The 21,164-nt window shown below is 36.0% G+C and overlaps 1 protein-coding gene across 1 annotated transcript in view; it reads right to left on the reverse strand.

The window, feature by feature from the left end:
* Positions 1-21,164, reverse strand: part of KLHDC10 (kelch domain containing 10) — a 91,482-nt gene that overhangs the window by 16,828 nt on the left and 53,490 nt on the right. The window contains exons 5-6 of the mRNA XM_044679019.1: positions 7,215-7,436; positions 5,919-6,073 (exon numbers count right to left, since the gene is read on the reverse strand). Coding sequence (XP_044534954.1) covers positions 5,919-6,073; positions 7,215-7,436 — 377 coding nt within the window. The remainder of the gene's footprint in view (positions 1-5,918; positions 6,074-7,214; positions 7,437-21,164) is intronic.

Raw genomic sequence — 21,164 nt, forward strand, 5'->3', positions numbered from 1 at the left:
AATCAACAGTGAACTTTAAGCTCCTAGAGATTCAATATAACACAAGTAAAAGAAAAAATCTTACAAGAAGCCAGAAAGAAACAATTCAAATATCAAGGAGCACCAATCAGGATCACACAGGATCTGGCAGCCTCCACACTAAAAGACCGCAAGGCTTGGAATATGATATTCAGAAAGGCAAGAGAACTGGGTCTACAATCTAGAATCACTTACACATCAAAATTGACTATATGGGCATTCAACAAGATAGAAGATTTCCAAGTATTTGCACAGAAAAGACTAGGACTAAATGGAAAGTTTGATATCCAACCACAAAAACCAAGAGAAACATGAAAAGGTAAATAAGAAACAGAGGGGAAAGAAAGAAGGTCATGAAGCTACTTAAGTCTCAGTTTCATCTATAAAACAAGGTGGGTTGGCCCAGCAGACCTCTGAGTCTTCCCTAAAGCCTAGGTCTCCTCAAAGTATCTGATGATAAGGGGAAACAGACTTGCTTTGTTTGGACACAAACACCAGGTAAGCATAAATACTCCGTATTTATGAGCTCTGTGCAGAGACAGACTTGGCTCCCTCTAAGGAAAACTGTTCTGACAATTCAAGCTGCACCAAACTAGAGATGACTTCCTTAGGAAGCAGTAAGCTCTATCACTGGAAGTCTTCAAGTGGAGGCCAGCTGGCTGCTTGTTGGCCATCTTGTGGAGGAGTTACCATTTCAAGTAAGGACTACCTGGCTTCCAAGCTCTCTTCCAATTCTAAATTTATTTAATTTGAAATTGTAAATGGATAGTGATTGGAACCTATCAGCATCAGAAACTGAGTTTTATGAATCAAGGGCCCAGGGATTAGTAATTAGCCTTCAGTGACTTAAGGCTGTAAGGGGGAAAACAAGATCTTTTCCGAGTCAGAACTGTATTATTAAAGTTTCCCAAACCCCCAAAATTCATAATAAAATAACTTGGGTGAAGCTTCTGTACTAGTCAAGCAAAGGGAGCTCAATATATATACACAGAAATATTGGCAATATGGTTAATTGATTCTATAAAACCAGGGAGATAATAGCCATTCCAGGGTACTAACTTATTTCCCTAATCAAAATGAGCTGTGTACATAGAACAGTGGCCTCTTTGTTCAAAGTCTAGACATAGATGGGACATCAATTCATTTTGATGAGGGTATAAAAGTTTCAAAGGCTCAGGGTCAAGCCAGGATATAAATTTAGCCTTAAAGGGAGAATAGTTCAGAGGCCGGATTCTATGCTAGAATTAATTTTAAATTTGATCTGGTATCACTGGTTTATTAATTCAGGTAGATTACACACTGATTATTTTATCCTTCACAGGATGATTCAGCTCTATAGAAGCCAAGTTGGCTTGATTCCAAGTCATAAGAAAGAAAATAGAATGAACCACCATATTCCAATATGGTGTCATAAGTCCCTCTCCTGTGATAACTCTCAAAGGCCCACTTTAATTCAGCACGAACTCTTCATGTAAAGGCTGTTTTCTCCAACATATAAGTTTGGAGCCACCCACTTAGTGAGGGTAAATGATCTGAAGGAAACTCAATAGATTAGAATACTAAAAGAATCAGAGCTGGACAAGAAACCTAGTCAAACAAGTCAATGGGGATTTGTTTTGTATGATTATGCAAATTTTGTTACAAGGTTTTGTTGGTTGTTGGTTTGTTTGGGTTTTTTCCCCACTAGAATGGAAGGAGAGTAAATAGACTTTTGTTCATTGAAAAAAATCTTTAAAGAAAGAAAGAAACCTAATCAGAGGTTCAATAGTCCCCATGAATTTCTCTGGTAGAGAAGGCAAAGGTAAGAGCTGGCAAGTGATGGGGTCTTCAATCATACAAGAGGTCTGGTTCTCTTATGTTAAGGGTCTACATCCAAGAAATTGTAATTTTCTCTGCCACTCGATACATCTACACCCCTGTGGGGGTGTTCACCTTTCTAAAATGACCAGGGGAAGGCCATAAATATAGCTATGACTCACAGTATAGTAACTGACTATCTGAAGTAAGATGTTGGTTCTAAGAAACTGTGGATAGCATTTTCTTTTTTTAATTTTTTTAATTTTAAAACTCTTACCTTCCGTCTTGGAGTCAATACTGTGTATTGGCTCCAAGGCAGAAGAGTGGTAAGGGCTAGGCAATGGGGGTCAAGTGACTTGCCCAGGGTCACACAGCTGGGAGTGTCTGAGACCAGATTTGAACCTAGGACCTCCCATCTCTAGGCTTGCCTCTCAATCCACTAAGCCACCCAAATGCTCCCTTGGCATTCTTTCTTTAATGCGCATATGCCCAAAAGGGGATATATTTTTACATTAATTTCACAAACCTTCCAGCTCTAAATCTGTGACTCTATGAATTTCTTTTTTAAAACCCCTACCTTTCATCTTGGACACAATACAGACTCTCAATCCACTGAGTTACCCAGCTACCCCCTGGATAGCACTTTCAAAGTTAATTTACAGATGAGGTAGTACTCTATCAGTGATCTGGTCATCAACAGGTAAGACAGATATGGAACACATAAATAACTATGTGGCCCAGTCCACCACCAGAAGGAAAGTTGGGTAAAATACCAAGGAAGATACCAAGAGAACTCCAAGAGGTAGAGTAGGTAAGGGAGAGTCAGGGCAGGTTAGCGAGCAATGCTCACCAATGTCCAGTCCGAGGCCAAATCATGGGGCCAAGCCAGAATCAGGAAGAACCAGGGCTGGGGTCAGAGCACAAGCTGAAGTTAAAAACCTGTGGGGTCAACAGAGTAGGACTAATGGTCAATGCTAGTTATTTTTCAACCAGGAAGAATACAATGCCATTTCCTTTTGACACAGCCACTGGAGGTACTAGGGGATTTTAATGGAACCCTAACCTAGGGAACTAAGTAATCACTAATAAAAGCTGTGTCCTGAGGTCAGTTTTTATGTGATTCTTTCCTCCTACCTCAGCCTTCTAGAATATAGATCCTTAGTTATATAAAGATTATGGAGGAAAAAAATCTAGTATTCTTTTTTTCTTTATTTTTCTTTTGAATACTTTCCCATAGTTACATATTTCATGTTCTTTCCCTCTCCCTCAAATCCTCGTAACCCTGCTTAGCGGGCACACAATTCCACTGGATTTTATATGTTTCATTGATCAAGACCTAATTCCATATTATTGATAGTTGGACTAGAGTTATCATTTAGTGTCTACTTCCCCAATAATATCCTTATCAGCCCATGTGTTCAAGCAGTTGTTTTTTTTCTGTTTCTCCTCCCACAATTCTTCCTCTTAATGTGGCTAGTTTTCTTTCTCATAAGTCCCTCAGCCTTGCTCTGGATCCTTGCATTACTGCTAGTAGAGAAGTCCGTTATGTTCGATTTTACCACAGTGTATCAGTCTCTGTGTACAATATTCTTCTGGCTCTGCTCCTTTCACTCTGCATCAATTCCTGGAGGCCATTCCAATTCACATGGAATTCCTCCAATTCTTTATTCCTTTGAGCACAATAGTATTCCATCACCAACAGATACCATAATTTGTTTAGCCATTCCCCAATCGAAGAACATTCTCTCATTTTCCAAATTTTTTGCCACCACAAAGAGCACGGCTATAAGTATTTTTGTACTTCTTTTTCCTTATTATCTCTTTGGGGTATAATCCAAGCAGTGCTATGGCTGGATCAAAAGGCAGATAGTCTTTTAAAGCCCTTTGAGCATAGTTCCAAATTGCCATCCAGAATGGTTGGATCAGTTCACAACTCTTCCAGCAATGCATTAATGTCCCAATTTTGCCACATCCCCTTCAACATTCATTACTCTCCCCTGCTGTCATTTTAGCCAATCTGCTAGGTGTGAGGTGATACCTCAGAATTGTTTTGATTTGCATTTCTCTAATTATTAGAGATTTAGACCACTTTCTCATGTGCTTATTAATAGTTTTGATTTCTTTATCTGAAAATCGCCTATTCATGTCCCTTTCCCATTTATCAATTGGGAGATGGCTTGATTTTTTGTACAATTGATTTAGCTCTTTGTATATTTGAGTAATTAGACCTTTGTCTGAGTTTTTTGTTATAAATATTTTTTCCCAATTTGTTGCTTCCCTTGTAATTTTGGTAGCATTGGTTTTGTCTGTACAAAAACTTTTTAGTTTAAAGTAGTCAAAATTATTTATTTTACATTTTGTGATTTTTTCTAACTCTTGCTTGGACAAACCTAGTATTCTTAAAGAATAAAACTGTCTAATCTAAAAATAGGCCCTATATCCAAAACACAGATGAAGAGAAGCTCAATGATCACTAGCCACAAAATTCCAATATCACAGCCATGAATATTTGTACTAAATAATATCCCTTCTCCAAATAGTTTGAAAGAAAATGTTTTAAAGATGATAAAGCAGTTACCAAAAAAAGAATCCTAGGCAGCTATGTTGGGGAATTGGGGGTGAGGGCAGAGAATTTGGCTCAAATTTTCCAAAAGTGAAAGTTAAAAAAAGAAAACCGAGATGACCACTTAGCTTCTTCTGATGTTACCAGTGGGTTCTTGGTTAAAACATATCCTCCTATCAGACAGTAACTATTCATAGAATAAATGCCCTATGACAGGATTAAAGAGTCATCTAGCACAGTGTAGAAGGCTCTTCAAATCTATTATCCCAGCTCAGTTATTTCAATTTTATCTTCAAAGTAACCTTTGAATAGGACATGCTAAACTGCTGAAACTTGAATCAGTCACTTTAACAGCTTATTTTAAAGGGTATAATTGTTGTTCTTTTAAAAAGCATTTTAATTTTTTTCCTAATTACATGGTAAGAAAATTTTAATTATTTTTTTGTAAAATGTTTTTTGTAATTTTGAATTTCAAGTTTCAACCTCTGACAGCAATTTGATATAGGTTATACATATGCAGTCATACCAAACTTATTTTCACCGAAGTCATGTTGTGAAAGAAAACAGAGGCCAAAAATATTCCCCCAAAACCAAATAAACAAGAAAAATGAGGAAAGTTTTAAAAAGTATGCTTTGATCTGCATTTAGACATTATCAGGTCTTCCGGAGGGGGGGAGGAGGCGCAGGAAGATAGCATTTTTCATCACAAGTTCATCAGAATTATCTTGGATAATTGTATTGCTCAGAATAGCCAAGTCATTTACTATTGATCACTGTGCTGTTACTGTGTACAACGTTCTCCTGGTTCTGCTCGTATCACTTTGTATCAGTTCATATAAGTCTTTCCAGGTTTTTCTCAGAGCAATCTGTTTGTCATTTCTTATAGCACAATAGAATTCCATCACAATCATATAGCACAATTTGTTTAGTCATTCCCTGATGGGTATTCCCTCAATTTCCAATTCTTTGCAACACAAAAAGAGCTGCTATAAATATTGTTGTACCTAGGGGTCCTTTTCACTTTTTTAACAATGGGTTTAGTTCTAAATTGCTCTCCCGAATGGACTCATTAACAGCTTCACCAAGAGTGCTTTAACTGTTGCACTTCAAAGTAAAAACAGTCCTATATCAGGCACTGAAAGCATTTTTTCCCTTGGTAGTTCAATGTCCACTGGGAGTACCTCAAAGAATTCCACCTTTTCCAGGAGAGTAGGGTACCTTAGCAGTCTAGCAAAGATATAAGATTATGTCTTCGTCTAAACACATAACCACTCAAAGAGTTTCCAAAAAATTTTAAATACTCCTTCCACAAAACTGGGCTATGATCCTTTACTTGATTAGGAACTAAAGAAAAAAGTAGAAAGCCAAAAGGAAAGATCAGGAGAGAAAGTGACTAGGTTTTAAGTTATATTTCCTTATCAGAAATAAGTGAAATACATCTGGATTACTTCTCTGTTAACCATTAACCTAATTTCAATAACAGAATATTTGTTCAAGTATCATACTCAAAAGTCACAAATTAATGAACATAAATTAGTACCTGTCCATAAATCCGATTGGGCTTCTTCCCTCTACAGCTGAGAAGTGCCCACCGTTTATATTTTACATTGCAAACATGGACATCATTTCCATTGCTCTCACCAAAGGGAATGCCAGTACCTCCAAACACCAACAGATTGTTTCCATGCAATACAACTAGAAGGGAACATAAACAAAATTCTGTTCAGCTTCTATGTGTACTACATATTTATACATGCACAAAAATGACTTGAAAGTTTTTTTAAAAGCTCTGCTTTAATAACCTCACAAAGTACTTCAAATAACTAACTACACATTATGAAAATTTGCTCCAATGTTTTAACTAAGTCCATATTCCACAGAAGTTATAGTGAATGTGAGAGAAACCCAGAATAATTTTTGATGGTACTACATGGGAATAGGAATGCTATACTTTATGTGGAGCCATTACCTACCTCTGGGCAAATATATAATAAAACCCCTAAGTTCTTTATAGGAGAAAGGATAAATGTGTTTTTCTGGCACCTCATAATGAACTTTTATATTTTAGTTATGGCTACTGCCACCTCCTTCTCTGTGGGCTGGGTCACTCGATGTGCCAAAATAATAGTAATTTTGACTAATCATTCTTCCTTCACTTGATCTTCTCCCTCATGATCCCATATCGCCTACCTAACCTTTTATTTTAATGATTAAACAGCAAATGCTCTTAAATCCTCAACTTATTAATCTGAAATTTGGGCATTTAACCTTATGTAGTAGAAAGAAGCAAAGTTTTTGGAGTTAGAAAATCTAGTTTCAAGATCTGACACTGTCAATAATAGTTGTACAACCCTGGTTATAAGCCTATCTTCTCACCTAGAAAATGCAGATAATACTTGTACTATTGAAGATCAAATGAGATAATGTCATATTTGTAACCATGAAGCACTAAATTTAAGTTGTCATTTATTGCTTCTTTGTAATCTGGTCATAACTGATGTGTAAAGTAGAAGTCAAGTATAAGTCTTGAAGCCAAGAAAACCAAGAATGGAATCTCACTTCTGACATGTAATGACTGGGACAAGTCACTTTAACCCTCTACTCCTTTAGGAAACTCTCTTAAGACTGAGTTGCAAAGGAGGTGCTGAACTGTATTAGTAAAAGGAGTTTCTCCATTCAGAAGTTTCCTGCATCAATGAAGTCAGTTACCTCTCCTAATAATCTAAATACATTCATTAATATTGACATAAATACATATAATATCTGTTATAGCAAATTCATTCTTTCAGACAATTCTACTTAAATCAAAAATGAAAACTTCCAAATTCAAACTCACGTGACATAGATGCCAGCTCTCTGGGCATGTAACCTTCTGTGCCCATTTGATGCCATACTCCTGTAGCAAAGTGGTACCTCCAAAGCTCCCTGAAGAGAGGATAATCTTCATTCTCTGGTCCTCCTGACTCATCATAATCTGGGTTATAACCTCCAAATACATACAGATTGGTATTATCTGCCACACATCGATGTCCACTTCGTGGCGGTGGAGCTCTGTGACCTAGGAGAATAGAAGACATAGCAATATAAAATTAATGTCCCAAAGAAATTAAGCCAGTATTCCATTTTGGCTTTGGAAAACAACCAGGGAAGAGTTACAATATTGACAAACTTCCCATTTTCTGGCAAGTTCATATAAGCCATTGATTTTCTTTTTTCTTTTCTTTCTTTTTTTTAAAAATAATCCTTACTTCCCATCTTAGAATCAATACTGGATATTGGTTCTAAGGAAGAAGAGTGGTAAGGGCTAGGCAATGGGGGTTAAGTGACTTGCCCAGGGTCACACAGCTAGGAAGCATCTGGGGTCACATCTGAGCCCAGGACCTCCTCTCTTTGGGCCTTGATTTTCTATAAATATTTAGATTTTAAAATTCAGCATTTCCATTACATATGCATAACTCTCACAACTTGTTAATAATACAGAAATTTTTTTCCCCAAAATCCCCAAAGTTGGCTGTATAAAATTCCTCTCAAAAAACCATTTCTAATGATCTCAAAATTTACAATCTACAGAATGGGAAATTTAATCATTATACTAAAAAGTCACAATCCGAATTTCCTTTGGAAAAAATATATTACAATTTAAGTGTACATATTAGAAACATATAAACATACCACAAATGTATAAAATATATACATATAAAGAGGCATATACTAGGCACACTTAAGAGAATATAGAGGCAACTAGGTAACACAGTGGATAGAGTGCCAGGCCTGGAGTTAGGAGACCCTGGGTTCAAATCTGGCCTCAGATACTTTTTAGTTGTCTCTAGGCAAGTCACTTAATCCAAACTGCCTATCTCTTAATACTCTTCTGCCTTGGAATCAATAGATAGCACTGATTCAAAGACAGGTGGTGGTTAAGGATTTTTAAAAAGAGAGAATACAATTTATGCTTTCAACATACATAAATCATAATTATTTTCTTGCTTTTGTAAAGCTATAATAGCAATATTCGACCACTAGTCCCAAATAAGTAATATTTAAGAATTAATTCTATAAGAGAACTAACAACTTCAGTTCTAAGAATGACTATTTCCTTAATACAAACTTAAGAAAAATTGTCAACTAGAAACATTAACAATTGCAAAATACCCCCAAGGAGGTCCAAGACCTCATGTATACCAAAATATTCAAAGCAGCAGAGATCCACCTGCTTCAGTCTCTCATGCCCAGAGAGAATTTACTTTTTATTCAAATGTAAATAGAACATTCCCATTAGAGAAAAAGAGTGGAATGAATCAGCAAATGTAGGTGATATAAAAATAAAAGTATCAATAAAAATGTGATCACATTCCCACAGAAAAAGAAACTATAAATACTACTTGACACACTATAAATTGTAATCAAGTAAATGTAATCAATTAATTAAAGTATAATTAAATGTTATTAAATTAAGTTGTAATTAATTAAAATATAATATAAAATATAATCAATAAAGTTCAAAAGATACAGACTGAAAGAGAAAAGAATGAATATGCTTCAAAATGGAGTTGGTAAGTAGTGATGGAAGTATAAAAAATATATATATATATAAGAATATGCAAGAAACATTCCAAAATATACAAAATAAGGCAGAAAGATTAAAAAAAGTTACAGCCAATCATTCACAAGCAAGATTACTAAATGACTGACTACTATGTTCTAGGCATTATGCCAAGGCCTGGGGATGTAAGAACAGTCAATGAAGCAATCCTTACTTAAAAGGAGATTATATTTTGGTTTTGTTTTTTTTTAATTTTAAATTTAATTAAAAACTTTTTTCCATAGTTACATGATTTATGTTCTCTCCCTCGCCTCTTTTCTCCCCTCTCCCAGAGGTGATAAGCAGTTGCACTGGGTTATACATGTATTATCAAAAGGTGACTATATTTTGAAGGCAAAGACAACAAGTACATATATAAGAATATATACCCTAACTATTAAAAAAGAGAATTTTTAAAAAATGGATACATAGGGGGCAGCTGGATGGCTCAGTAGATTGAGAAGCCCAGAATTGGGAGATCCTGGGTTCAAACCTAGCCTCAGACACCTCCTGGCTGTGTGACCCTGGGCAAGTCACTTAACCCCCACTGTTTAGCCCTTACTGCTTTTCTACCTTGGAGCCATTACACAGCATTGATTCCAAGGTATGGGTTTTTTTTTAAAATGGATACATATTGAAAACAATTGACTTTGAGAGGAAGATACCTACCAGTTTGAAGGGCTCATGAAGTTCATGCACAAGGTAATGTCTTGGAGGAAGTAATAAATTAAAAGAGGCAAAGGTGGGGAAAGAGAATACTCTAGGCATGAGATGGACAGTATATGAAGAACTAGGAAATGTAGTGTACAGTGGGAGAAACAAAAAAGCCAGTTTGGATGGGTCACAGAGTACAAAGGAGCAAAAAATATAACAAAACTGAAAAGAGTCTAGAACCAAAAAGACTGTATGAGGCTTTAAAAGCTAAACAGAAATTATATATTTTATCCTAGTAACAGGAAGCTGCTGGAGTTAGCTAAGTAGCAATCACATGGTCAGAACTGTTATAAACCTAGGAAACTAAAAGAATGATGGAACATTCAATGGATATAAAAAAGTTTGAAAGTCATAGATTTTGGGAAATGGTAATGAGTGCTGTTTAGACATTCTGATTTTGAGATATCTCTGGGACATCTTATTTTAAATATATAATAGGTAACTGGCAATTTGGGATTGAAGCTCAAGGGAGAGAATGGGGTTGACTATATAGATCCTCTCATTAAAATGTAAGCTTCTTGAGGGCAAGGACTGTTTTGCTTGTTTATATTTGATCCCAAGTACCTTGCACAGTGGTGGCACACAGTAAGAGCTTAATAAGTGCTTTTTAAAAAAATTAATTTATGTGATTCATTGACATAGAGATGATGAAATCAACAAGAAAGTAAAGAGAAGAATATGGAATCTAGGCACAGAGTCTTCAGGAATACCCACATTTAGAGGTATGATATAGTTATTTAGGAGAAGACAGACAATAAGGAAGAGAACCAGGAACATATTTAGGAAGTCAACTGTGTCAAATGCAGAATGTTGGTCAAGAAGGATAAGGATTAGGGGGCAGCTGGGTGGCTCAGTGGATTAAAAGCTGGACCTAAAGATGGGAGGTCCTGGGTTCAGATTTTACCTCAGACACTTCCTAGCTGTGGTCACTTAACCCCCACTACCTAAACCTTACCATTCTTTTGCCTTGAAAACAATGCATAGTTTTAATTCTAAGACAAAAAAGTAAGGGTTAAAAAAAAAAAAAGAATGAGGGTTTAAAGAAGGAATACCTAATTCAGCAATCTTATAATTATGGTTAAGAGTAATTTTAGTTAAGTGATGAAATTGGAGGATTTTTAAAAGGATGAAGGATACCTAGACATTTTTCAAACTAGTAAAGTAAGAATTAGTAGATAGAGAGAAGTTGAAGATGGGGAAAGAGGGAAAAGGGCATGGAAACAGAAGACAAGATCAAAAGTACATGTAGGGAGTGGGCCATTGTCTTAAGATGTAATCTAAGAACCTTAGGATATGAGATATGAGGATATGAGGATATTTCAACACTGAAGATTTAACAGTGAAGAAGTATATAAAATACAATCATGGGGGCAGCTGGGTAGCTCAGTGGATTGAGAGTCAGGCCTAGAGACCGGAGGTCCTAGGTTCAAATCTGGCCTCAGACACTTCCCAGCTGTGTGACCCTGAGCAAGTCACTTGACCCCCATTGCCCATGCCCTAACCACTCTTCCACCCAGGAGCCAATACACAGAAGTTAAGGGTTTAAAAAAATGTAAAAAAAACAAACAAACCACAATCATACTTCTCTCCAGTCAAGACAAACACACTATAAGAACTCTTAGAGCTATAGTATTGACCAAATTATCAAATATTTCAAAAGGAGTATTTCAAGAAAAAGGAAAAAAGGTAAAAGAATAATAATAAACTCAAAACAAAGTACCTAATTGTTAGGGAAAATTGTTGAAGTTGAAGAAGTCTATATACTTCAGGGTAATTTTTATTACTTTTTGCTTAATGACAGAAATAAGCATTTTAAAATGTACTGTCTTTCAATTCAAATAGTGAAGAGAAAAAAATCCAAACCTAACCAAAGTGATGCCAAATGCAAACGAACATAATTCTCCAAAAGAAAAAGTCATAAAATAGATTTAAACACAGAATTTAGCAAGATACTGTTTACAAGAAACACAATTAATAAAATCCTGTGTAAAGAACTGATACATAATTAATATGTTTCCCCATCAGAAAAATAGAACAGAATGTATTTCTTCCGATAAAAAATGTTAATCAAATTAAAAAGACATCCAGGCTCTCCAGTGTTAAATAAGATACAGAATGAAACAGCCTTGAGATACTACCTAGTATCTATGAGAATGGCAAAAGAAGCAAAACAGTGATGATAGTGATGACCAGACAACAGAAAAAAGGTCCTAAGATACATCTTTGGTGACACGATAACCCTAAGCATTGTGCTAAACAATACAAAGAAAAGGTCAAAACAAACAAAAATACCCAAAAACCAGTTCCTACTCTCTTGGAACTCAGTCTACCAATGACATGAAAACAACTATGCACATATATAAACGCAGGATAAACTAGGGGTAAACTCAGAGAAAAGGCACTAAAAGAGAACCTTGCAGAATGTGAAACTTAAGCTAAGACTTCAATGAATCAATTAATAAACATTTGCCAGGCACTGTGTTAAGCTCTGGGAATAAAAAAAAAAAATAGACAGTCTTTGTCTTCAAGAAGCTCACAATGTACAGGCAGGACCTGAAGGAAGTCAGGAAATAGAAGAGGTAGTGTATTCTAGCCAGTGAAAATGCTCAGTCAGGGCCAATATGGCAGCAAAGGAAAGTAATAAATGTTGGAGGGGTGTGGCAAAATTAGGACACTAATGCATTGCTGATGGAGTTGTGAATTGATCCAACCATTCTGGATGGCAATTTGGAACTATGACCAAAGGGCGCTAAAAGATTGCCTGCCCTTTGATTCAGCCATACCCCTGCTGGGTTTGTACCCCATAATAAGGAAAAAGACTTGTTCAAAAATATTTATAGCCACGCTCTTTGTGGTGGCAAAAAAACTGGAAAATGAGAGAATGTCCTTTGATTGGAGAATGGCTGAACAAATTGTGGTATCTGATAGTGATGGAATATTACTGTGCTATAAGGAATAATAAACTGAAGGAATTCCATGTGAACTGGAAAGACCTCCAGGAATTGATGCAGAGTGAAAGGAGCAGAGCCAGAAGAACATTGTACATAGAGACTGATATACTATGGTAAAATCAAATGTAATGGACTTCTGGACTAGTAGCAATGCAATGACCCAGGACAATTCAGAGGAACTTATGAGAAAGAACTCTACCCACATCCAGAGAAAGAACTGTGGGAACAGAAACACAGAAGAAAAATATATGATCCATCACATGGTTTGATGGGGCCATGATTAGGGTTTTGGCATTAAAAGATCACTCTATCACTCTATTGCAAATATGAATAACATGGAAATGGATTTTGAACAATGATACACGTATAACCCAGTGGAACTGCTGGTCAGCTCTGGGAGAGGGAAGGGAAGGGGGTGTGGGGAAGATCATGAATTATGTAACCATGGAAAAATATTCTAAATAAATTAAAAAAGAAAAGAAAATGCTCAGCCAGAAGATTGGAGAATCCTGTTCAAAAAATAAAGGAAGACAGATCCCAGAGAACTTGAAGGGAAGTAAAATGTGAGAGTGGTGGAAAGATAAAGAGTCCAGGTTATAAAGGGCTTTAAATTTCATACATAAGATTTTATATTTTATCCTGGAAGTGAGAGGGAGCCACTGGAGTTCACTGAATAAGGGAGATGACAGTAAGATGGCTGCTATAGGAAAATCAATTTGACAAGTTAAGTGAAGGTCAGACTGATGTGGGGAGAAACTTGAGATAGGGAGACTAATTAGCAGGCTACAGTAGCAGTCGAGGTGTGAAATGATGAGCACCTCCACTAGGGTGGTAAAAGTATCAAAAGAGAAAAGGGGGTATATATGTGAAAGGTGTTATGAAGAAGAAACTAATAATTCTCTGAAGGGTTTTAGTAAATAACAGATCATGAAGATATTAAAGATGTATTCAAAAGCTGACTCTAATAAGCAAAGTGTTCATGGAACAAACTTATGGATAGAGTTCTAATATTTCACATGATTGATTTCTGAATCCTTAAACTGGATTGGATTAAAATTTTGTTGAAATTAAAAATTAAGCCTCTATTATTATCTGCAGTCTGAAAGCTGGTAAACAAGTTGTAAAGGTCTTCTGAAATGTCAAAGACTTGCACTTAACATGTGAAAAAATAGTTAGACTCTGAAAAAGGTTTTGGCCAGGGTTCTGGGAAGACAGAAGTTTTTTCACTGGATTTGCAAATTATTCTTCCTGGGCACCTGGCTGTACAATTGTGTTACTACTTGTTTCTTTATCTTTTTAACTGGACACTAATATAATGTTAAACCCTTTGCTGTTTCCTTTGTTTGATGGACACCTCAAAAACCCTCAATGTTAAAAAGGTATAATAAATGTCCAATAGAGCACTCATACTCTCTCTCTGTGAGCTGCCTCGCTGACACCATGCTGCAGATCTCTGGGTTTTGTCTGTTGTTTGCCATATGGCTCTCCTTCCCTAGTCCTTAAACTCCCTCCCCAGCCTTTGGCTTCCCTCCATAAGTGACTAAGACACACACACAGATTGCTGGAGAGGATGGAACTCTTCCATTCTTGGCAATAACTAGATATAGGGGATAAGGGGAAGTGTTGAGAAAAATTGTGAAAGTGAGATGACACACCTAGCTTTCAAGCCTAGAAAACTGTTACCCTCCACAGTTAACAGGGAAAATATAGGAAGAGGAGAGGTTTTGGAGAGAAAGACAATGAGTTCAATTTTATACATTTTGAGTTTAAGGAGTCTATGGGACATTCAGTTCAAAATATCTAAAAGTTAAAGATTTAAGAACAAAGGTCATAAAGTTAGATCTGGGCAAATAAATCTGAGAATCATGTGCATAGAGAGGATAACTGAAACAATGGGAAGCTGATGTGATCACTAAGTAAAAAAGGGAGAAAAGAGCACAGGACAGAACCTTAGGGGGATCCCACAATTATCAGGTCATACCATCTATGACCTAGATGAAGTTACAGCAGAGGAGACAGATAAGATAAAGAATAAGGTATAGGTATTTTAGAAAGCAATATAACAATACACAAAATGTCACAAATTTGATTGTACCTTTTGACCTAACAATTCTATTCCATTTTATCCTAAAAATACCACAAAAGGGAAGCAACTATGTAAGAGTATTTATAGTTGTTTTATTTGCAATAGCAACATAACCTATACTCAGTAACTGGAGAATGACTGAATAAATACTGGTATATGAATGTAGTGAAATATCAATGTAGCATAATATTAAGGTGTCATAAAGTATGATGAACATGAAACATACAGATATATGGGAAGATCTAAATGAAGTGAGGCAAAGTGATGCCAACAGAACCAGAACAGTAATCTTAACATACTGACTACCATTCTCTTTTAAAAAGAAAAGAAAAAAAATGTCAAAGATAACAGAATTTCCAATGGATTTGAAAAGGGAAAGAAAACAAACATATTTTTGTTTGCTTGTTAATATCTGGTTCTACTATGTTAAATGTTAAGGGTTTATGTAAGATTTTATTATCAGTTTCTCCTCTAAGCTTCAGTCCCACACCATCAATTCATTGATGGTTGGACATCTCAAACTGGATGTATCAGAGAGAAATATCTTAAAAGTCCAAAGCCCAAAAGTGAATTATTTTTCTTTCTAACCCCCTACTTTTCCAAACTTCCTTATGCTGTTGTAAGGTAACACTTCCAGTCTCTTAGCCTCTAATTAGGATCTTCTTCAAATCCTTATTCTCTTACCCCATGCCCAAAATCAGCTAGCAAATTTTGCTTTTCTGCCTTGAAAACATCTTGTATCTGGCTCCTCTCCTCTTACAAAGGTATTCATCACCTATCATCTAGAATTCAGTGGTTCCCAAACTTTTTTGGCCTACTGCCCCCTTTCTAGAAAAAATATTACTTAGCCCCCTGAAAATTAATTTTTTTTTATTTTAATAGCAATTAATAGGAAAGATAAATGCACCCGTGGCCATCACCACTCCCTGGATCGCTGCAGCTCCCACCAGGGGGCGGTAGCGCCCACTTTTGGAATCACTGATCTAGATAATTAATAGCCTCCTAACTGTTCTGACTCAAATCTCTAACCATTCCAGACTATACTACACAAAGTAATTTTTACTAAGGGCAGAAATGACTCCTTTGTGACTTCTTTACTCAACCATTTCCAGTGGCTTCCTATTGCCTCTAGGATAAAATATAAACTCATTGGTTTAGTTTCTTATTTTAATTTATTTTAACTAACATTTCTTTTTTTACTCCCACCACTCCTATTCCACTGAAGACAAAAGGAAAAATAAAAACAAGATCCTTATAATATACACAGTCAAGCAAAAACAAATATCTACAATGTGTGCAATTTTGCATATTCAGTCTATCATATCTTTTGTCAGGAAGTAGGGTAGCATTCTTCAGGAATCATGGCTGATCACTGCATTGATCAAAGTTCTTGAGTCTTTAAATGTTGTTTGTCTCTGCAATGTTTCTGCTACTGTATTAATTCTGCCTGGTTCTGCCTGCTTCACTCTCCATCATATTCAATAAACATTAGTTCACTGAAGTCTTCCCAGGTTTTCTTTAAAACCATTCTTCACTTAAAATGTTCCATCATAATTATATAACATAATTTGTTCAACCATTCCCCATCTGATGGATATCCCATTAAGTTTCCCATTCTTTGCCACTACAAAAAGAGCAGCTATAGATATTTTTGTTCATATAAGTCTCTTTTTTTTTTTTTTAAGGTAGAAGTAGTATTGCTGGAGCAAAGGGTTTGCAGTTCACTGACTTTTTTGGGCATAGTTCCAAATTACTTTCCGCAATGGTCAGACCAATTCATAGCTAAGCCAGTAGTGCACATTAGTAGATTAGTTTTCCCAAAGCTCCTCTAACATTCACTATCTTCCTTTTTTGGTCATCTTTGCCAATCTGTAGGGCATGAGGCATGCTTTAATTTGTAGTTCTCTAATTATTAGTGCCTTAAGGCATTTTTTTTCATATGACAGCTTGCATTTCTTCTTTTGAAAATTAATTGTTCATCTCCTTTGGCCATTTTATTTTGGCTCTTATTCTTGTAACATTTAAATTTGTACATCAGATCTTAAAATAAATGAGATTTTTATCAAAGAAACTTAATTTTTTTAAATTAAAAATTCACTTTCTTGGGGGCAGCTAAGTAGCTCAGGGGATTGAGAGGTCCTGGCTTCAAATTTGGCCCTAGACACTTTCTAGCTGTGTGACTTTGGATAAGTCACTTAACTTCCACTGCCTAGTCCTTACCACTCTTCTACCTTGGAACCAATATGTATTATTGAGTCTAAGACAAAAGGTAAAGTTAAAAAAAATCCACCTTCTCTACATTCCAATCTCCCTCCCTACCCCCCAAAAATTCTAGCAATAAGCATAGTCAAGGAAAATAAAATCCTACATTGGCTATATCTAACAACAAAACCAAAAAAATCTATCTCACAATCTGCACCCTGAGTCTATCACCTCTCTGTCTGAGGTAAGTAGTACATTTCATCATGAATTCTCTGAAATCATGACTGATCATTGTGTTAATGAGTTTCCTGCCTCCTTTTTATAATAAACAGGATAGAAAGAGGAAAGTGTGCTAAACACCAGTATTGTGTGGGTTTCTATTCCACTGCCCTACTTCCTCTTCCTTTGCCCAGGGCCTAGTCACAGACTTTTTTCTTTTAAAGCTCTTCTTTATGATCAAACTCTCCCTAGAATTTATTTTACTTAGGATTAATTCCACCCTTAGTCTACCCTCTCTTTTTTCTCCCTTTTCCCCACCTGAGTATGTTCCTACACAACTCAAAATGTGAATATTCTCCCCAACTTTAACCAGTTCAGAAGAAAGTAAGATTTACATGTTGCCTGCTTCTCCCATCCTTTTGCTCCTTATTTGTATAATCTATGTGCACACCTAAATTATGTAAAATAATTTCCTCTACCTTTCCTCTCTCCCTTTTCCTACTAGTATATTCTTATTCTTTTCCTTTTCCTTCTAAGATCATGCAAACATGAAACAAACCATTTGTGGGCCATCTAGCTTTTAAAAGACTCTTTTTCTATGATATGCAATAATGACAAGTGTTGTTCTCCTCATATTTGAATGCGAACAGTTCACTCTTTTGTCTAATCCTCATGTTTAGTCAATCATACTTATCTTTTTATGTTTCTCTTGATTCCTATGTTTGTATTTTAAAGCTTCTGCATGACTCTGGCCTTTTCAACAGGAATGCTTAAAAGTCCTTTATTTCATTAAATATTCAATTTTTCTCCTGTGGGATTATACTCAGTTTTGCTGAGTAAGTTATTTTTGGCTGTAAGACTGAATCTTTGTCTTCTGGAATATCATATTTCAATTGCCATTCCTATAAGGAAATCTACTATGATCCTGACTATAATTCATCAGTACTTGACCTCTTTCTTCTAGCTCCCTTCAGTACTTTTTCTTTGGCTTGAAAGTGCTAGATTATGAGCTTTTTATTCCTGAGTTCTCATTTTGGAGTTTCTTCCAAGAATTGAGTGATGGATTCTTTCTATTTTCACTTTGCCCTCTGGTTCTAAGCGATATGAACAAATTTCTTTTAAGATGTTTGGAAATATGATGTTGTGTTCTTTTTGGTTATGGCTTTCAGGTAGTCAAAGACTCTTAAAGTCTCTCTGATCTGTTTTCCAGACTAGATATTTTTTAATATAAAATACCTTACATTTTCTTTTATTTGTCCAGTCTTTTCAGTTAGGTTTTTTTTGTTTTTTTTTTTTAAACCCTTAACTTCTGTGTATTGACTTATAGGTGGAAGAGTGGTAAGGGTAGGCAATGGGGGTCAAGTGACTTGCCCAGGGTCACACAGCTGGGAAGTGTCTGAGGCCGGATTTGAACCTAGGACCTCCTGTCTCTAGGCCTGGCTCTCAATCCACTGAGCTACCCAGCTGCCCCCTTTTCAGTTAGTTTTAACAATTTTTTAAAATTTCAATATTTGTTGTTGTTTCATGGAGTTATTGGCTACTATTTGGTCCATTCTAAGTATTAAGGAGTCTGATACTTAGATAAAGTTTCACACCACTTTGCTAAAGTATTATCTTCCTAATTATTTTTTCCACAGTTCCAATTTTTCCTCCAGCATACTTATTTCTGTACCAATTGTTTCTTCTACCTCTTTCATATTTAAAAGAATTTTTAGCTCTTTAGCTCTTTCTTCAACTCTTAGAAATTCTAATTGAAATTGTGCACATTATTTTTGAGACTTTGCACCTATTCTCTTCTGGATTTATATGAAGATAGGTCTTTTTGACAGGATTTTTCCCCCTCATTCTTCTACCCTTATTTCCAAATTGAGGCTTTGTGTTAAGACCACACTTTTCACACTTCCAAAGGAAACAGTTCAGTCATACTTGGATTTGTTTTTGCATCCTCTTGAATGATTTCAATATAAGCCACACAATAGTAGGTTTGACTGTGGTTGAAGTGTTGCTGAACTAAATCACCATTATCCAGCTGAAAAGCTTTGCAGATTCTGAGTGACAGAACTGCAGACTCCCTTGGGCCTAGGCTTCCTACCCTTGTTATTCTGCTACAGGCTTCAGACTAAGATATGAGATGGATCTAAGACTCTGATCTGCTCTTAAGGTCAAAACCGCATAGCTGCTACCTGTTTCTGTATTTGTTCCTCACTCAGTACATAGTCTAGGGCTTATAACTAACTACCTCAAATGTCACTTAGCTAGGCAAAAGTTCTCTCCTCAACCCACATTGGATTTGTGACCCAGAAGTGGATAGTGAGCTTTGGAGCTTCCATTTCAGCACCTGTTCCTGCTCCCTGCCCAAGATCGGGTCTAAGACAGATTTGGGACTTCTTCTTGCCCTGGTGCAGAGCCATATGAAAGTACATGTTCAGTCCCTACATTAGAATTCTTTGTGTGACATGCTAGGCTCTGTCCCTAGTGTGGAAAGACCTCTGAATCCCTATGCCAAAATGGGCTGGAAAAAATGACTCACTTGATTTTTCTTGTTTTTCTTAAACATGACTCAGTGTAATAACTTTTCTATATCTTTATGGATTAGTCGCAGGGACAAACTCGGCTGTACTACATCCCTCTACTATGCCATCTCAACTAGTCTATCCTCTGCTGAGCATTAAGTGTGACCTCACTCCAATCTACCTTTCCCTATCATCTTTGAAAATTATTCCTCCTTCCATGTGAACTGGAACAACCTCCAGGAACTGATGCAGAGTGAAAGGAGCAGAACCAGAACATTGTACACAGAGACTGATACATTGTGGTAAAATCGAATGTAATGGACTCCTGTACTAGCAGCAATGCAATGATCTGGGACAATTCTGAGGGACTTATGAAAAAGAATGTTATTCACATTCAGAGGAAGAACTATGGCAGTAGAAACACAGAAAAAAAACAACTGCTTGAACACATGGGTTGATGCAGACATGATTTGGGATATAGACTATAAACCACCCCCCCAGTGCAATTATTAATAATATGGAAATAAGACTTGATCGATGGCACATGTAAAAACCAGTGGAAATGTGCATTGGCTATGGGAGGGGGGGAGGTAGGGAGCTAGGGGGTTGGAGGGGAGAGTAAGAACATGAATCATATAACCATGGAAAATTTTTCTAAAAATTAAAATTAAAAAAGAAAAGAAAACGAAAAAGAAAATTATTCCTCCTCCCACACTGGCCTATTCTCTGTTCCTCATTCAAGATACTCCATTTCTTATCTCTGTGCCTTCATAATGGTCATCTCAAATGCTTGGAAAATACTTCATCTCACTGTCTCCTAGAGTCCTCTTCCTTAACATACCATATAAAGCCTTTCTTTATTATCAACTGTTAGTGCCCTCACTTGCAACCTATATTTAACTACTCTGTATATATTTTATCAACTTTATTTTTATTATATATTTTTACAAGTACTTGTTCATTTCCCCATTAGAATGTAAGCTCACTAAAAGGGCTCTTTTATCCTTTGTACCTAAAATAGGGCTTAATAAAGTCTTGATTATTGATTCTTTAATTTGTTCTTTTGATTATCTTATGATTAAATTCTTTATCATATATTCTACTTGTTCAAATCAATGTAACACAAAAAAATCAAATGATCTGTTTTATATAGATGAATTTTTTAGATAACTGAAGTATTTCCTTTTAAGCCTCAATCCTTTAAAAAAAAAAGTTAAGTATTTTAGATAAGATCCTCCTAAACATTTCCCTTCCTTCCTAAATAAACACTGAAATTCATCAATGGATCTAAGTTAATTAATGTGAGTAACTAAGTACTACATTGTAGACTCCAACTCATTTATATCTCATTCTATATTATGTCCTGTTCTTTCCATAAAAGATCTGTACATCCCAGTAAAAATCTTCCTCAAGATCTTTTCATTATTCTATGGTTAACAAATATGAATGTCTGTTACTCAGTTTAACTTTATTCAATTCAATACACACACACACACACACACACACACACACACACACA

Source organism: Gracilinanus agilis, chromosome 5 (assembly GCF_016433145.1).
Source record: "Gracilinanus agilis isolate LMUSP501 chromosome 5, AgileGrace, whole genome shotgun sequence".
Lineage (NCBI taxonomy): Eukaryota > Metazoa > Chordata > Mammalia > Didelphimorphia > Didelphidae > Gracilinanus > Gracilinanus agilis.